General features: G+C 37.7%; 1 protein-coding gene across 2 annotated transcripts in view; it reads right to left on the bottom strand.

Annotated features, from left to right (window-relative positions):
* CDH9 (cadherin 9) overlaps positions 1-19,150 on the bottom strand; it is a 74,178-nt gene that overhangs the window by 24,197 nt on the left and 30,831 nt on the right. For both annotated transcript variants that reach the window (XM_066360783.1, XM_066360784.1), the window contains exon 2: positions 1,074-1,368. In XM_066360783.1, the coding sequence (XP_066216880.1) occupies positions 1,074-1,368 (295 nt within the window). The remainder of the gene's footprint in view (positions 1-1,073; positions 1,369-19,150) is intronic.

The raw sequence follows: 19,150 nt of genomic DNA, 5'->3' as shown, positions 1-19,150 counted from the left end.
AAAGAAATTATTTTATTTTAGACTGACATGTTTTAATTATACTAGAGTCAAACATATACTTAAAGCAGATTTTAGAATATGTAACAAAATAACATCAATTTTTGAAAATCAGTGGCATAGTTTCGATATTATAGTAAGCTTATTTTACTGGGGTCTTTTTAGAAGTATGTTATGATTTAAGAGTCAACTCTTATCTCAATAATAAATCTAAACCTTTTAAATAAGTAGAGCTAAATGTAGTCATACTTACAGATAAAGAACCAAAGGTATTCAGAATTATGGACAGCCCTAAAAGTGATATAGGTATTTTCAGTTTGTACAATAAGCCATTGTTCAGTAGTAGAAAGTACTGAAATAGCATGAAAAGACTTGTAATATTCTTGTTGTGCTACCAGGATATTTGATCTTGATTCAGTTGCTTAATCTTTCAGAATCCTGAGTTCCCAATTAACAGAATGGGGATTTAAAGTTCTATTTTCTATGCCAACAACATTAAGATGTTTCAATAATCAAATGAGATGATCAAAAGAAATTTGTCAAATGCAAATATTAATTGCTATTATGCAAAATAATGCAAGCAAAGCTATCCAAAACAGCTGATAGTATTTGTATTCCTTTTATTTCAGACAAAAATACCCTCAACTTGACTGCCATTTGAATGGCAGTTGAGTAGAGGTGAAAATGTTGGTTGAAATGCAATGAAATAATTTTTCTCAGTAATAATTATTTTATTCTTTAATTTTTTTAATTTATATTTTTAAATGTATTTAATGGGGTACAGGTTCAGGTGTGAAACTCAATAATAATAACACTATCTGCACCCTGCATATTGTGCACATCGCCCCAAGCAAAACAGTGCTAATCGTTTTAGATCTAATTTACAACATACAGGAAATATTAACATGTATACAATTGGAAATACTCAAAAGTGAGATAGCTAACACTAGACAGTAGTTTTCAGTTACAGTTCTTAACTTGAAAGAGGCCACATATCATAAATGAATGTCCATAATAATTGCCTTAGCAAACAATCAAAAAAAAAAGTTAGTTGATGTGAATTTGCATATACTTACCTACTCCAGACATTTCAGGAACACTGGCAGTGTATAAGTCTTTTGTGAATTTTGGTTCATTGTCATTGATATCATGGATTTTAATGATAAATTCAGATTCAGGTTCCACCTGCCGCCCGGTCTTTCTGTCTATAGCCTTGGCACGAAGGATGTACAGGGATTTTTCTTCTCTGTCTAATTTCTTTGCAGCATGAATATCTCCTGTATTTTCATCTATAACGAATAGATTGCCAGCCCCATCTCCTGTTAATATGTATTTTAAATTTCCATCTCCTTTATCTTGGTCAGTGTGAAGCTTTAGAGAAGCAGAAAAAAAAAAGAGTCCTATAAATATATGCATTATTTTTACAGAAAAAATAATATTGGCACAAATCAATCTGTCTCCACATAACATCACTGGATTGCAATGCTTTCTTAATTTTCACTGTGGGAAAACTAAGCACTTCAGTTTTATCATTCTCGGAATGTTTAAACAATTATATTTATATACCATATGAGACAAATTTAAAATAGAATGAAAATGATTATATCACTTTAAAATAATGTGTTTCCAAAATATTTTTGAATGGAATGCTTCTGAAATTTAAACTTCTAGTACACTAACAAGGAAAAAGTTTGTAAACCTAGATCTTGAGTGTAAAATATTAATTAATATGCATCTGATTACATTTAAAAATCACTAATCTCAAAAAAGAGATAAAGAATTCCTGAACTTACTATGCTAATAAGTTTAAAATATTATAATTTTAAAGTGATTTTAACTCCAGTCAGTATAATATTATTCGTAGATGCACAAGTCTTGTCATTAGACCTATCAGAAAGAAAGAATTTTAATCTCATACATTATTCTTTAGGGGATTTTGGGGGATACTCTTTCAAACACAATGTTCTCTCTTTTTTTTAATTTGACATTTTATGAACATTTGAAATTTCAATTGATATAAAACATACAGGGCTTTTCCACTAGCCATATAAATAATTTAATAAAAAATATCAGTATTTTTCCATAAATTTTCTTCCTTTCTCAGATACATACCCATTTTAAAATTTTAGTGTAGAAGTCTGTTTACTGGGTATTTAAAACAGGTTAAATTAATCAAGTATTTATATAAATTTTGCATTAAAACATCTTAATATGTTTGTAAACATAACACTATTCTGAAAGTTGAGTCTTAACTAGCCTAGTATTGCTATGTTGTCTTCAATCATATACTTTACAATTTCCATTATTCCCTGGCTCTTTCTATTTCTTTGGTGCCCCATTCTGTCTGTTAATTATTGGACTATTTTTATCTGTTTTTCGTGTTAGCCAAAGTTAAAAACTTAATATTCACATTTTACTCCTTCTTCACTTTTAACCCCAATTTTAAAATAATCATGTGCAGCGATTTAGTCTCTGAAATATCTTCCTGACCAACTCTCTGTCTCCTTCTCGGTTTTAACACTGTTATTCTGTTTTTTATCATATTACAACAATCTCCTAATTGGTGACTGCCTCCCTTCTTGCTCTATTCCAAACACTTTCTCACACTAAAGGAGTCAATTTCATCACAAATCTGGTCATGTTATTCCCAGCTTAAAAATCAATAAGGTGTGCCCTGGCTGGATAGCTCGGTTGGTTCTAGCATCGTCTTGATATGCAAAGGTCGCCAGTTTGGTCCTCGGTCAAGGCAGATACAGAAACAGATCGATGTTTCTGTCTCTCTTGCCCTTCTTCTCTAAAATCAATAAATAAATTAGAAAAAAACCCCAAAAATCAATTAAGTGCAATGCATAATAAGCATAAAATCTAATAATAGCTTACAAACCAGGGTTAGTCTTAAGCAAATTTCTGTGTTATACTGTGTAAATTGTGTGTGTGTGTATGTAATATGTGCATGTATATATTTACTAAGTCTCTTCTATTAATGTGGCTACTATTCGTTTGAAAAATAATCTTGATTCTTATTATTTCTCTAGTTGTTTGGATTCTATAGCTTTATTAATACATTGTCCATAACCCTGTCCCCACCTCTAGTCTCCTTCCCAACTTTACCACTTAGCTATTATTCCATACATAGCAATTATTTTGTTGCCTTGTTTTATTTTCTTCATTTCTCACACCTGTTACAACTTTTACATCTGATTTTGGTATATGTTTCTCTCACCTTTAAGATCCCTCTTTCTGACTTGTGGTGGCACAGTGGATATAGTGTCCTAGAACACTGAGGTCACAGTTCAAAATCCCGGGCTCGCCTGGTCAAGGCACATACAGAAAGCAACTACTACAAGTTGATGCTTCTGCTTCTTCTCCTTGTTTTTCTATCCTCTCTTTCTCTGTCTCTCTCCTATCTCTAAACATCAATAAGTTAAAAAAAACCTCTTGTTTTTCTCTGCATTTTCCCCTAGGTTAATATGTAGTACATCTCATTTTAAAGTTCTTTTCTTAGGATGCCTTTCCTGACTCTGTAAATTAGAATAGACATGACTGCTCTGTAATTATAAAGCACATTTCACTTTCTTATTACAATATTCATCACATTTGAAATTGTTTATTGTGCCCATTAAACTGTAAAATAAAAAAGAGAAAGATTATTCTTGCTAGAATCTCAACATGTTAAAATTCACATTATTTTCTCTTTTAAAGCAGTATGCTGTCACATATATACAACAGATTTAACTGTCATTTATTACTAGAAAAATCAACATAAAAAATAAATAAAAAATAAGAAAAATAAATAATATATATAATAAAGACAAATAAATAATACAAAACTTGCATCTTTTACTTAAATTATATCTTAGAAATCTCTGTCAATAGCATTCTTTTGATAACTGCATTTTTCAAATACTTTTTTTCATATCATTATATAATACATATTGTTATACATATATCCTTGTATTACTAGTACTTTTAAGAGGGGAAGAAAAAGGAAAAATACAGATAATTAAGAAAGGATATAAAAGATATAAGATGGATAGAATGATAATATGTGTTACAGGTTCTACTTAACTGGGCAAAACTTGTGAAAACAGTTAATTTTTTTTGCTTTATTAACTTGGTTAGGCTAATTAATGTATAATGGTATTATCAGCAGCCATTAAAATCATGGTTTTTATATATGGCGTATTTCCCCATGTATAAGACTCTCCCATGTATAGGACTCACCTTAATTTTAAGGCTCAAAATTTGAAAAAAAAAATGTATTTAATAAACTTATTGAACTCAAGTTTTTGTTTGTTTGTTTGTTTGTTTGTTTTCTGAAGTGAGAAAGCAGCAGGGAGGCAGAGAGACAGACTCTTGCATGTGCCCAACTGGGATCCACCTGGCATGCCCATAGGGGGTGATGCTCTGTCATCTGGGCCGTTGCTCTGTTGCAACTGGAGCCATTCTAGTGCCTGAGGCAGTGGCCATGGAGCCATCCTGAGCACCAGGGCCAACTTTGCTCCAATGGAGTCTTGGCTGCAGGAGGGGAAGAGAGACAGAGAAAAGGAGAGAGGGAAGGGTGGAGAAGCATATGGGTGCTTCTTCTGTGTGCCCTGGCTGGGAATCAAACCCGGGACTTCCACACGTGGGGCGGATGCTCTACCACTGAGCAAACTGGCCAGGGCCAAACTCCGGTTTTATTCATCATAAAATTCACACAACTCCTCATCACTGTAAAAATTCCATCCATTAGCTTTTCCTCATCTGTGTCTGATGATGAATCACTGTCTTCAATAATGAGCACAAAAACAAGTGTGAAAAAGCAGGAAATGCAAGTGAAAATATCTGCAACCACTGTATAAGACACAACCAGTTTTCAGACTTTACATTTTCTGGAAAAGTATGTGTCTTATACATGGGGCAATATGGTACTATTAGACATAAATCACTTAAGTAAGATATTCATGTTAAAATACAAAAAGAGTATAATTTCAACTTTTTATATTTTTATTTTGTATTAAATATTGTCAATAAATATATAGTGAAAGTAGTTATATATTTTTAAAATATTTTTTCTTTATTAACTTTTGTATACTTAATATATTTTTATAAATAAATTTATATTAAATTCATATTATACATTTAGAATTGATAGAAATCAAATATTTACTAATATACATATATTACATAATGGCCCATATATGTAAAAATCTTATAAATGAAGCCAAAATTTAACATTTTAACAATTAATAAAACAGAATAGAGATTTTATGAATATTAAATATCTATTAAAGAACAAATCCCACATAAAATGCCTTAAGAAATATGAGTATCAAATTATGATTATTTTTTTCATATCTCAATAAACCAAGTAGTCCTACTTCCCTGGAAATAACTTATTTGTCTCTTCTAAACTTGAATAAATACATTGAAAATACAATGAACCCTAGACTGATTTCTAAATTGCTAACTAATATTTTCCAATAGTTTCATTTTTAGTTTTGCCCTGCTACATTTTTTTTTTAATTTGAAAAAATTGAACATGGACATTGAAATTGTCCAGGCTCCATAATAGCATGAGCCAATTCTTTGTTATATGTATTTATATGTAATAATATAATATCTAATAATATAATATATGAAACATATGAATATGATAAAATGATTTAAATATATTTACATAAAATGTAATATATATTTATGATATATATTTCCTGAGAAACAGAATCAATTTTGTGTATATATGGATATAATACATATATAACATAAATATATAATATATAAATACATAAATTATATTTTATATAAATAAAATTTGTGTTAGTTTGGGTTTTCCAGAAGAATTGAATCAATATTCCTTAGATAGATTTGAGCAAGTTTATCATTTAAGACCTACTCATACATACTATAAGTGTCTAGAAGACATACTTTCTTTCTCACAGTCTTTCCCAAATGGGTCAACAACACTTTATCAGAGTAGCTGTGCACTGGGAAAAAAAAAGGAAAATGGAAATTGATCAGACCATTAGGGATTGAGCTGAGGTTTGTCTCAAAGGAGCTCAGTGGGTTGCAAAACCATCTTGTGGTGAAGAATAATTTGTTACATCTGGTCCATTCTACAACCCCCAAAAAAGGGGGAGTTACAATGCTTAGTGAACTTATTCAGGTTTTTGGAGACACTATATTCCTCATTTGGGGGTGTTACTCTATCCATTTACCAAATCCAATGAAAATTTGTGAGTTTTGTGTAGGATCCAGAACTTTTGAAGTCTTTACAACAGGTCCAGGCTATTGTTTGAGCTGTTCTGCTACTTAAACTATATAATTTGGTCAATCCAGTGGTGTTTGGAGTGTCAACTGGGAGATAGAGATACTGGTTGGAACCTTTGACAGGTCCCTATAGGTGAGTTTCAGTGCAGGCCCTTAGGATTTTAGAACAAAGCCCTCCTATTCTCTGTGGATAACTAACTAATCTTTAGAGTAACCGCACTCAGCATGCGACTGAGCCTTAGCAACTGAATGCTTAATCATGAGCCACCAAGTTACCATACAACCTGAGGTGTTCATCATGAACTTGGTGTTACCCAGTCAATCAGTCCATCGACTTTACATGCACAGCAGCGCTCCTTCATCAAATGAAAGTGGTATATACATGATACATGATCAGACCTGGACATGCCCTGGGAGCACATGCTGACTTACAGGAAGAAGGGGCTCAAATGCCCCCGGTCCCCACTCCACACTGCCTTCTCTTTGCGAGCCCACACTTGTGGCTTACCAAGAAATTCCTGCAATTGGCTAATAGAAGAAAAGTCTAGGGCCCAGTTTAGAGATATTTTTGTATGCTACACAGGCATCATTATAAAGTAGACAGCTGAAGCGCTACAGACTCTTTCTGGGACATCCTTGAAGGACACTGGTGAAGAAAAATTCTCTCAGTAGGCAGAACTTCTGACAGGACACTTGCTTGTTCCTTTCATTTAGGAAGAAAAATGCCCAGGCATGAGATTATATCATTTCATGAGCTATCACTAATGATTTGGCGGTATGTTCAAAGAAGTTGGAAGGAAACATGATTAGAAAATTGTTAGTCCTGGCCAGTTGGCTTAGTGGTAGAGCACTGGCTCCAGCATGTGGAAGTCCTGGGTTCAACTCCCAGCCAGGGCACACAGGAGAAGCACCCTTCTGCTTCTACACCCTCCCCCTCTCCTTCCTCTCGATCTCTCTCTTCCTCTCCCACAGTCAAGGCTCCATTGGAGCAAAGTTGGCCCAGGAGCTGAGGATGGCTCCATGGCCTCTAGCTCAGGCAATGGAATGGCTCAGGCAGCAGTTGAGCAACACCTTAGATGGGTGAGGCATCGCCCTCTGGTGGGCATGTCGGATGGATCCCAGTTAGGCTCATGCAGCAGTCTGTCTGACTGCCTCCCCACTTCTAACTTTGGAAAAATCCAAAAAAAAAAAAAAATAGAAAGAAAGAAAATTGGTGACAAGGCAATCTAGAGAAGAAGTGTCTGGTTAAACATTTCTACAATAGCAGAAAAACATGAAGGTATTTGTATCCCATGTGAATGCTCAATAGAAGATGACTTCAGTAGACTAGAATCTTAAAAATCAAGTCGATGGGATGACCTGTTTTGTGTATACCAGTGTATCTCTTTTTCTAGCCACCCCTGCCATCTCATGGGCTCATTAACAAACTGGACATGGGGGCAAGGAGGGAAGTTATGCATGGTCTTGGCACCATGGACATCCACCCACTCCAAGACATCTGACTTCAGTCCCTGCTGAGTGCTCAGTCGGTCAGCAGCTGACTAACATTGAGTTCCCAAGATGACACCTTTCCCAGGGTAGCAGATTGATGACACTGGACTGCTTCCATCATGAAAGAGGCTATGTGTGATTATTATTGGAGTAGATATTCTGGATATGGATTTGCCTTTCATGCACACAAAGCCAAAATGACCATCATGGACATATAGAATGTGTTATCCATCATCATGGTATTCCATATAGGATTGCTTCTAATCAAAGGAAGTACCTTCATAGCACAGAAATCATGGAACTGAGTAAATGCTCATGGAATTCACTGGTCTTATGATGGTTCATATCACCCTGCAGCTCATTTGATAGAATGGTGGAATTATCTGAAGAGTCAATTACAGTGTCAGCTAGGAGCGAATTTCTATAGGGCTGGAGCAAGTTTATCTAGAAGGCTATATATGCTGTGAATCAGCATCCAATATATGCTACCATTTCTCCTGGAGGCAGAATTCACAGGTCTAAGAATCACGAGGTAGAGATAGGAGTGGTGTCGCTATTAGACATAGTGACCCATTAGCAGAAATTTTGCCCCAAGCTCCTGTGACCTTATCATATACTGGCCCAGAACTTTTAATTCCAGAGAGAGAGAGAGATGTCCACAAGGAGACAAAACAATGGTTCATTAACTGGAGGACTGGTTCCTAGCCACTGTGAATTCGTCATGCCTCTGAATCAACAGGCAAAGAAAAGAGTCACTGTACTGTCTGGGGTGATTGATTATGACTATAAAGGGGAAATTAGACTGCCTGTTCACAAGGGAATCAAGGAAGAGTTTGTCTGGAATACATGAGATCCTTTAGAATGTCTCTTTAATCATCATGCCTTGTAATTAAAGTCTATGGAAAACTAAAGCAACATAATCTACATAATAATAACCACTAATGGTCAAGAATCTTTACGACTGAAGGTTTGAGTCTCCCCACTAGATAAAGAACCACAACCAGATGAGGTGCTTGCTAAAGGCAAAGAGTTGTTAATGGAAGAAAGTAGTTACATGACTAATTACAGAAATGAAGACTGTAGTTGTCATAAGTATTTTCTCCTTATTTTGCTATGAATCTGTTTGTGTGTCTGCATCAGTTTATCAAATACCATTTTCTTCTCATTCCTTTATATTGCAACAGAAGATGAATTGACTTTATAATATTTAAGTACCATTTATATCACATCATTATATTTAAGTTACAGATATCAAGGAGAAGAGTGCATATGCCACTTGACTTTACCCCTTCTTCCAGGGAAAGAAGGGTTTGGTGTGATTTCAGTTATATGTAAGATAGTTATATCATGTTATGTACAATTACAAATTTGTCATTATCTTTATTTGGAGATTAAGTACGGTTTACGGAGGTATGTGGGAATATGAAGTTGACAAGGAGTAGGCTTGTGATTGCGAATTTCATGTGTTAATTTGAGTGGGTCCTGGGGTGCCTATATATTTAGTTAATCATTATTCTGGATGAGTCTGTTAGGGTGTTTCTGGGTGAGATTAATATTTAAATTGGTGAATCATGTAATGCAGATTGTTCTCCCCAGTGTGGGTATGAATCATTCAATCTACTGAAGGCCTAAACACAACAAAAGCCTGAGTTAAGAGAGATGTTCTCTCGGCCTGGCTGCGCTTGAGCTGGGACATCTGTCTTCTCCAGCCCTTAGACTCAGCCTCAGACTGGAACTCACACCTTCAGCAATTCTGTTTCTCAAGTCTTTAGACTCAGCATGAAACATTATTTTTGTCTCTCTTAAGTCTCTAGTTTGGCAAATGCAGATCTTGGGATTTCCCAGGTTGAGAGTGTTTTGTGAATATCTGCTTGTTTTAATTGTTGATGAAAGTGTTTTTAATTGCAAAATTATGCCATAATGTCCAACTCTTATCAGCAATACTCACATATCCTTAAAAATGTATTTAAAATCTGCTGGTGTCTTGTTCAATTTTCAATAAGGAAATACATAAGATCTATTGCTGAAAGTTGCTAAAATAACTATTGAAATAATTATAATAATTATTTCTGATGTTTTAATAATGTTCAAATACATCAGTATAGTTTCAAGAGTAGTATATTGTGTGTAAGTTTTTTTGTTTTTTGTTTTTGTTTTGTTTTGTTTTTTTTACAGATACAGAGAGTCAGAGAGAGGAATAGATAGGGACAGACAGACAGGAACAGAGAGAGATGAGAAACCTCAATTATCAGTTTTTCATTGGGACACCTTAGTTGTTCATTGATTGCTTTCTCATATGTGCCTTGACCAGGGGGCTATACAGCAGACTGAGTAACCCCTTGCTCAAGCCAGCGACCTTGGGCTCAAGCTAGTGAGCTTTGCTCAAACCAGATGAGCCGACGCTCAAACTGACAACCTCGGGGTCTCAAACCTGGGTCCTCCGCATCTCAGTTCAACGCTCTATCCAATTCACCACAGCTTGGTCAGTTTGTGTGTAAGTCTTAAAGATAGATTTTTTTTCTTGAGTAAGTTATACATTTTTTAACTGTTATTATTATACAGAAAAGATCAAGGAAACATCTTTTATGGATATATCACAGAACTTATGACACAAAAATAATTGCTCTATTCAATACGCAATTGAAAAACTTATTATTGAAAATGGGTGACTTAAAGACTCCATGCATTGGCTTAATAATTTAAATGAACATGTTCTAACTTTTAATACCAGAAGGAGGAAGGTGAAGTATCACTAGAATTGTCTGCAGAATCTAGAGTTATGAATAGAGGAGTGGGGAGATGCAATTACAAAACATTCTACCTTTCTATGTAGGTAACTTTTTCTTTCACTATTCCTTATCTAGTGATGTCAGACCCATTTAAAATTTTTGTATATCTAATAAATGTCTAAAGCTAATTTTCATGTAATTAAATTTACCAGTGCATAATTCTAAAGGTATTTTGAGATGAGTTATGACATCAACCCTTATGGCTTAATTAGAGTACCTTTAACTGTAGTTGCATTACTAAGCAACAGTCTTGTTCTAGATCCTCTGCTTATAAAATTCCTAATCTGCCTAAAGATGGGGGTGGAAGAGGGCTAAGAATTTGTGTAAGGCTGCTTTTATTACCATCTCTGTAGGTAGATTGTGGACAAGGCCCACCAGGGGTGAGGACGACGGAGATGCAGGCATCTGACCCTGGGGACCAGGTTCAGTGACGCAGATTCAATTTATTCAGGAAGTAAGCTAGTTTATATACACAGGTTTAGCCTATAGGGTGTTACAGCATATCCCTCACAGCCAATGGCTAGAAAGATCAGGGAGCTGTCTGGTTGGCGTTGAGTCACTTCCTTATAGCGGGCGAGCTCCCTCCTGAGTATGCCTGCGAGGGTTTCAGGTGCTGGAGTATTCTTACAGCCTTGCATCAGCCACAGCTGCTAGGAATGCACTCTGTGCTCTACCTACATTTCCCATTTCTCTTTTAATTTAGGCCAGTTGAACTTGCTTGATGACTGCTTGTTGCTGTTGTAGCTTCTGAATGCTACATATGCAACAAACCCTAGTAGAACTAAAACAACTATAATACCTATTATACTATATATATGCTAATAGACTAGCTGGATTAAACAATGAGGCAAGCTTCTGTAATGTTTGACTAGTTAGGAAATAGAATGGGGGTCTTAAACAAGGGATTCCTCCTAGGGGTCGAGATGTCATTTTTCTCCCATTGTGTTACAGAGACCTTCTAGGTGCCGTTAAACACAGTTTCATTTTGATTATAAAAAATGAACGTAGGTCCATGCATGCCCCCTTCCCACAAAGGTCCCAGCATCCAAACATGGAATGATGGCTTGCCGCAGGCTGCGTACTGCATATGATTGCATTCCATCTCTCAGCTTCCGATGCCAAACTCTGAGGCTGATGGTCTGCGCATCCGGGCCAGAGGCAATGCGGCAGTCTTTCCAGGGAATTCCTTCTCTCAGGAGTGTTCTTAGATATTCATTATACAGGAATGGGCAAAGAGGCAACCCTGGGAAGATAAGGTTAGTGGGGTGGGCCCAGCTGTTAGTAGCTAGGGGGAGGAGGGCTTGTAGGCCAAGTACTGAGCCTTGGTTGGTAGTACCATTTTCAGCAAAGTTCCCCGTAGTATGATTTCAAAGGAGGACCCACCTCTCCAAGGGGACAGTGTTATTATTCAGAGTAAACTTAAGTAGCATTGGGTCACTGAGTTTACCCCATATAGTGCCGTTCCACTGTTGTGATTCCTGGCCACTTTTGTCACAAGGGAGACTAAGGGAGCAGTTACTGGAATATACTGCTGGAAAGGACCTCCTCCCCTCAGGTGTAGTTAATGCGGAGGAGGCCAGGGCTGTGGCTTTGGACAGGTGAAGACTAAACCACTTAGTGGGTGCCCAAGAAACCCTGTCAAGCAGGTTGGGGGATTCCTGGGATCCAAATTGGCTGAAAAACACAAGCATAAACTTTCCCTTGCATTAGAAAAGGGTGTGTTCCCCGCCACTGTGCTGTGGCTGGGTCCTTCCAGCGTCATTTCAGAGATAGGGGAGGGGGAGAGAGAGAGAGAGTGAGAGATACAGAAAAATAAAGACACATGAGGGTATATAGGCTGGCCCATGGGTCTGCAGCAGGAACATGTGTTGGAGTTAAAGTTGGGGTAGAAAATGACATCTGAGAGGCTGGGGTGGGACATTGAGCCCCGGCAGGGAATGCGGAAGTAGCAACTTCTGCTTCTTCGGGTGGCGGAGCTGATGGCACGGTTTCTTATGTATCTAGCTTTGTTTCTGCATACTCAGCTGCAAGTCCATCAAACTTGGTGGCCCAACCCTTTTCTTCCTCTACAGGGGGAAGCAAATATGGAGGTAGGGGTTCCTCTGAAAGAGGAGTAGCCTGTAGGACCTCAGGGACTGGTGGAGGGTCCTCAGCAGGACTGGTCAGGCAGGCATGTATTGCTAACAGGGCAGGAATGAGGTTGAGAGGGAAGGTTTATCCTTCATGTATTTCAGCTGAACGGATGCACCAGAAAGCTCGGGCCCAAGTATTGGGGTCCCAAAGAGCACGTTCCTGAGCCAAGGGTTGAAGCCTGTTAAGATTTTCTGGTAGGTACAAAGACCCTTTTCACTAACTTTAACTCGCCTACTCTGCAATAGGGCGTAGAGGGCTCGAGCTTGCGGGGCTCGGGAGTAAGAGAGAAGGTTTCCCATTGCAGAGGGTCACTCACCCGTCCTTTGGGTGCCAGCTGGGTCCCTGATCAAGGTGCCAGTATGTGGACAAGGCCCACCGGGGGTGAGGACGATGGAAACGCAGACATTTGACTCCAGGGACCAAGTTCAGTGATGCAGATCCAATTTATTCAGGAAGTAAGCTAGCTAGGTTCAGCCTATAGGGTGTTACAGCATGTCCTTCACAGGCAATGGCTAAAAAGATCAGGGAGCTGCTTGGTTGGTGCTGAGTCACTTCCTTATAGCGGGCGAGCTTCCTCCTGGGTGTGTCTAGGAGGGTTTCAAGTGCTGGAGTGTTCTCACAGCATTGCATCAGCCACAACTGCTAGGAATGTGCTCTGTGCTCTACCTACAGTAGATAACATGCTTGCTAAGCTAACAGTCAAACTTAGTTGGAAAAAAAAAAGATACAAATGGGAGATATAACAAAAGGAAAAGGTACTCATAAAAGGATTAACTTGTTAAGTAGTACAAATGTTCATGTATGTCCTCACTCAAAGGGTTAACAAAAAACTCACTTCAGAGGGTTAATATACCAGGGAGAAATAGAACTATGCAATTTCCAAGTGAGCATCTCAGGGTAAGAGAATAGTAATCTTAGTTATCCCTCTCAGATCTAATATGACCAATGACAAGTACAGGGAGAAGCCTCAGGACTTATGCCCACAGAAGAAGTACTGAACTTTTGCTCACTTTGATTTTATAACAACATATGCATGTAGTGACTTGATAAATACTAGCCCCAGTGTTTCAAATGTTCTGTGGGTATGTTAAGAGCTCATTGTAGATTCTGAATAGCACTAAAATCGCATTCCTGGAATGTTATCAATCAGCCTGATGAAAAAGTCTTGCTAAACTTTATAAGGTTGTTAAAAAAAGATCTCCAGGAGACTGCCAATGGTTAGAAATTGATCTTGACAGAAAACAAAGTTCTAATCAAATTAATTAAATAATAACTTTAGCAGAGCTGTCAATAGTGGTGGAAGAGGGCTTATTCATTACAAGGATAGACTATCAAGTGTTATCATCTTTGGTGGCTGTAAAGGCCAGTAACTGTGTGGCTTAGTGAGCCAAACAAAGGAAATTCAATTGCTTGAATATTATATTAAAGTTCAGTAATAGTAGGGCATCACAAAAAAGTGTGGCTTTTATCATTGTGTTTCAAGTCCTGGATATTGCAAAAGAAAAGTCTGTAACTCATTGGCTTTGAATAGATAGAGCAGCAAAACTATGTCATCACACTGGGAAGCCAGTGTCCTAAACCCTGTCTTGTTTTAACTGGGATATTATTATAACCACAAATCGAATACAACCTGAAATTCAAAGAATAATATTCTTCGGTTGCCCTCTCAGTCAGTTGGAATGTATGGTACACAGGGAAATTACTATATTAATCTCTCTGACAAAGCCATAAGATGAACAAATGGTTTGCAAATTGATTTATAGAATTAAATTAAAACCAGACTTGTGTAAATGATAACTCTCCAGAGTGAGAAACTGTTTTATGGTCTGAAATGAAGTCACCACTTGATGAAAAGCTTCTGAAAACTGTCCAGAAAAGGAAGTAAATTTGGCCACGTAAAAATTGCACAGTCAATAAATATTTACATCAACACATTTAAAAATGTTCAACTGATTGTGGCCACTGGAGGAATAAAAGTAATTGCACTGAAAAAAAGAATATTAAAATAACTCTGAAGGGACATCATCACGGTAAAAAGGAAAGGGAAGGAAATTCCCATTAAAAACAGCAGAAGTCAAATCCAAGTCGTTGTCTTGGTGTTAATACAATTAATCTTTGTAGAAAATATAAAAATATAATGGAAAGTATGAGACAAAAAAATGAAATTGTATCTTAGAAGTACATAGCATGAAAATATTGACTGAGGACAGAGGCTTGACCATACAGTTCAGCAGTTCACCTACAACATGGTTCCCTCACATTACTGGAGAGAGGTTTGAAATTAGACATGTGAACATGACTTATCTTGTTGTAAGCATTCTGGAAAAAAATGTCCTGTAAACAAACTAATATTATTTGGTAGAAGAAGATTATGCTCTTGAATGCTTTAGTGGACTGTCCATAGTTTAGGGTAGCCTTTGGAAATTAAATCAATAATCTATGATTAGTAAAGCATGCTCTCTGGAAACTGTCTCATAAGCTATGTGAGTACATCTTGGAGATGCATCATAACCTAAATAAAAATTTTCAAAGCAGGTAGTCACCTGCTTTTTACTTAGGGTCCTAGCATCTTACTTAGGGACCTATTCTTTATATGTGGGCTGGAGATGAATCCTATTGGGATCTGGAAAGCTGTACTGAATAACCTGCACCTCCTCCTTTTTTATATTTTTCCATAGATTGTATGTGTACTTGAAATTATTAGTAAAGCTTGAGGTTGGGGAAGATGACGTCAGAGTAATGGTGGGGTAGGAAGCGATACCGATAAATCTCCCCCAAAACTCAACAAGATCTTCAACCAGAAACAGAAAAACCTATCCTAGGAGCCTCCAGATGTTTCGCAATACACCCGAAGGTATGGTCGAGCGAAAAATTGGCTAAATATATAACCAAACCCCGAAGGAAATAGGGAGTAAGAAATGCTCCGCCTTCCTCACTAACCTAAACAGGGCGGCTTCCTCTGGGATCTGTGAATATAGAAACTGAGGTGGGCAAAGGGGGTGAATAGATCCAGGCCGTGGCACAAACGGCCGAACCAGGCTGTGGCACGGAGATCCAAGCCGAGGAAAAACTGATCCTGTGGCAACCCGGGCAATATAAGCTAACACTCACACCAAACCAAAACAAAGAAAGACAAGCGGGGCAGCCATTTTACCCAATCTCCTGGTCGTTGCGCACAGATAGTAGGCGAGAGATTTCTTCCTAAGCCCCGGGAGTGGGTGCCCGTGTTACCCCACAGAGAGGCAGAGTCAGAGGCCTTTCTGTGGGCCGAAAGTGGAATCTCTGGGTAGCCCCAGCACCCTGGGAAAGCCGCGCATGGGAAGGAGCAAGAACTAATTCCAACAATGGAACTTTTCTGTGCTGTTAGGGGATTCACTCAGAGGGAAATGCGGCCGGCCTCATATCCTGGTCTGCGTGCACAGATAGTGAGCGAGAGATTCCTCCGAGTGCCTCGGCAGTGCACGCCCATGCTATCACACAGAGGGGCAGTCAGGGGCCTTTGTGTGGGCCAAAGCAGAATCTCGGGCCACCCCAGCGCCTTGCAAAAGCCGCGCACGGGGACGGAGCGAGAGCCAATTGCAACACTGCAACTTTTCCATGCGGCTGGGGGTTTCACTCAGAGCGTGACACTGCTGGCCGGATATCCTGGTCTGCGCGTGCAGATAGTGAGCGAGAGTTTCCTCCAAGTGCCCCGGAAGTAGGCGCCCGCCTGTGTTACCGGAAAGAGTGGCAGAGCCAGAGGTCTTTGAGTGGGCAGAAAGCCCGCCTGATTATGCTAGCAGCTCTGACTGACTGAGTCTTACCCAGAGCCCTGTGCTGAGTGGAAATAGAGTGGGGAGTTGCCAGCTCTTTGAGCCTCTTACTATCCAGGCAGAGGCAGCAGCAACCCCATAGCTGGATTATCAGGCTACTAATTGAGGAAGGAAAGACTAGGAGAAGGCTCCAGGAACACGGACTCTCTCACTGTCAGAGCCGATAAATGCTAATGAGCCTCGACTGCCAACGAGACTAAAGCACAATACATGACATCGCCATAGAGACTTATCAACTGCAAACCTCTACCTGAGCATACCAAAGGGGCAGAACCCGGGGCGCAGAGTCACCGACCAGGAAGAGGGAGAGAAAAGAAAAAGCAAGAAGATAACCTCTCAAAATCAAGAATAATCTGCAGACTTTATAACCTATCCCATTTTATTATATTTGTTCATTTGTTTTTCTTATCTTCATTCTTGATATTTTTTTCCTCCTCCAATTTGGCCGATTAACTCTCTGCCGGTCTTACTCTCTCCTCTCCTTGAACTACACTACCCATAAGTGTTACATCTCCCATTATCTTTTCTTTCCTCTTCCTTTCTCTCTATGGGGGTTGCACTCCAAAACCCTTAGCTCTCTCTCTCTCTCCTCTTTTTTCTTTTTTCTTCTTTTAGCGGTTCCCTCTTTTTTTTTCTCTCTCTCTTTCTTTTCTCCCTCTATATTAGTTTCTTCCTTTCTCCTTTACATCTCCTCTCATTCAAACCTCAATAACAAACAAATTATCTTATCTGGGACTCAAACTTATGTTTGTGGCATTTTGGGGGGTTTTTACTTCACCTTTTTAACTCACTAGCAGTGCTCCCATCCCTGGCTCTCCATTTTATCTAGTTCTTGTTCCACTAAATACAATAGTAATTTTTTAATTTGTCCCCAATTTTTCTGTTTTCCTCTTATTCCTCTCATCATAACTCTTAGTCAACCAACACCTAAAAGCAAATCATTTTATTCTTGACCCAAATTTTTTCCTTATTTGCTTTTTGTGGGTCCATACATACCCCCTTCTTTTTTCTTTTTATTTTCTTTTTTTTTTTGCCCCTTTATTACTTTTCCCCAATTCAGGCCCTCCATTATAGGCATTGTTTGTTATAATTCACAGTTCACCACAAGATTTTCTGAAGAAAGAGGGGAGAGGAGAGGAGAGGAAAAAAGGAGGGGGGGAATAATTTCCTTTTTTTAAAATTTTTATTTTATTTTATTTTTCTTTATTTCATTATTAATTTTTTTTTAAAAAAACAACTCTTTTCAATTTTTTATTTTTTTAACTTTTTATTCTTTATTAAATCTCATTAATACTATCAACAAAACCACTCTCAGATGCCATTAAGAAAGAGAAAATCGAATATCATGGATACAAAAGAAAGAGTGGTAACACAGCTAGATGAGGAAAAATCTATGGAGAAAAAATTTAATATATTGGAAACCTTGGAGCTAAATGACAGAGAATTCAAGATATAAATTCTAAAAATCCTCCGAGATATACAAGAAAACACAGAAAGGCAATTTAGGGAGCTCAGAAAACAACTCAATGAACACAAAGAATATATGTCCAAGGAAATTGAAACTATAAAAACAAATCAAACAGAGATGAAAAACTCAATTCACAAGCTGAAAAATGAAGTAACAAGCTTAGCTAATAGAACAGGTCAGATAGAAGAGAGGATTAGTGAAATAGAAGACAAGCAACTTGAGGCACAACAGAGAGAAGAAGAAAGAGACTCAAAAATTAAAAAAAATGAGATAGCCCTACAAGAATTATCTGACTCCATCAAAAAGAATAACATAAGAATAATAGGTATATCAGAGGGAGAAGAGAGGGAAAATGGAATGGAGAACATACTCAAACAAATAATAGATGAAAACTTCCCAAGCCTGTGGAAAGAACTAAAGCCTCAAGTTCAAGAAGCAAACAGAACTCCGAGTTTTCTTAACCCCAACAAACCTACTCCAAGGCATATCATAATGAAATTGACACAAATCAACAGCAAAGAAAAAATTCTCAAGGCAGCCAGGGAAAAGAAGAATACAACATATAAAGGAAGGCCCATTAGATTATCATCAGATTTCTCAGCAGAAACTCTACAAGCTAGAAGAGAGTGGACCCCAATATTTAAAGTCCTGAAAGAGAGGAACTTTTAGCCACAAATACTATACCCATCAAAGCTATCCTTCAAATATGAAGGAGAAATAAAAACATTCACAGATACAGAAAAGATGAGGGAATTTATCATCAGAAAACCCCTACTCCAGGAATTACTAAAGGGGGTTCTCCAATCAGATACAAAGAACAAAAAAAAAACAAAAAACAGAGCCACAAGTAAAAGCTCCAAGAAGAACACAGTAAAACCAAATTTAAACTGTGACAACAACAAAAAGAAAGGGGGGGAGAAGATGGAGATTTACAGTAGCAAAGGACGATGGAGTGCAAAAGTACTCACAAAATAGTTCGCTACAATGAACAGGGTAGGGACCCTTTTCATTACTCAAAGGTAACCACCATTGAAAAAACCACCACAGAAGCACATGAGATAAAAAAGATAGCAACAGAGGAAAGATGTATGGAATACAACCAAATAAAAACAAAAGATAGAAAAACGAAAGAGAAGGATCAAACAAGACACAAAACTAACAGAAAGCAAGATATAAAATGGCAATAGGGAACTCACAAGTGTCAATAA

The sequence above is a fragment of the Saccopteryx leptura genome, chromosome 1 (assembly GCF_036850995.1).
Source record: "Saccopteryx leptura isolate mSacLep1 chromosome 1, mSacLep1_pri_phased_curated, whole genome shotgun sequence".
Taxonomy (NCBI): domain Eukaryota; kingdom Metazoa; phylum Chordata; class Mammalia; order Chiroptera; family Emballonuridae; genus Saccopteryx; species Saccopteryx leptura.
The sequence above is the reverse complement of the archived record's forward strand: the minus strand, read 5'-3'. Positions and strand labels throughout refer to the sequence as shown.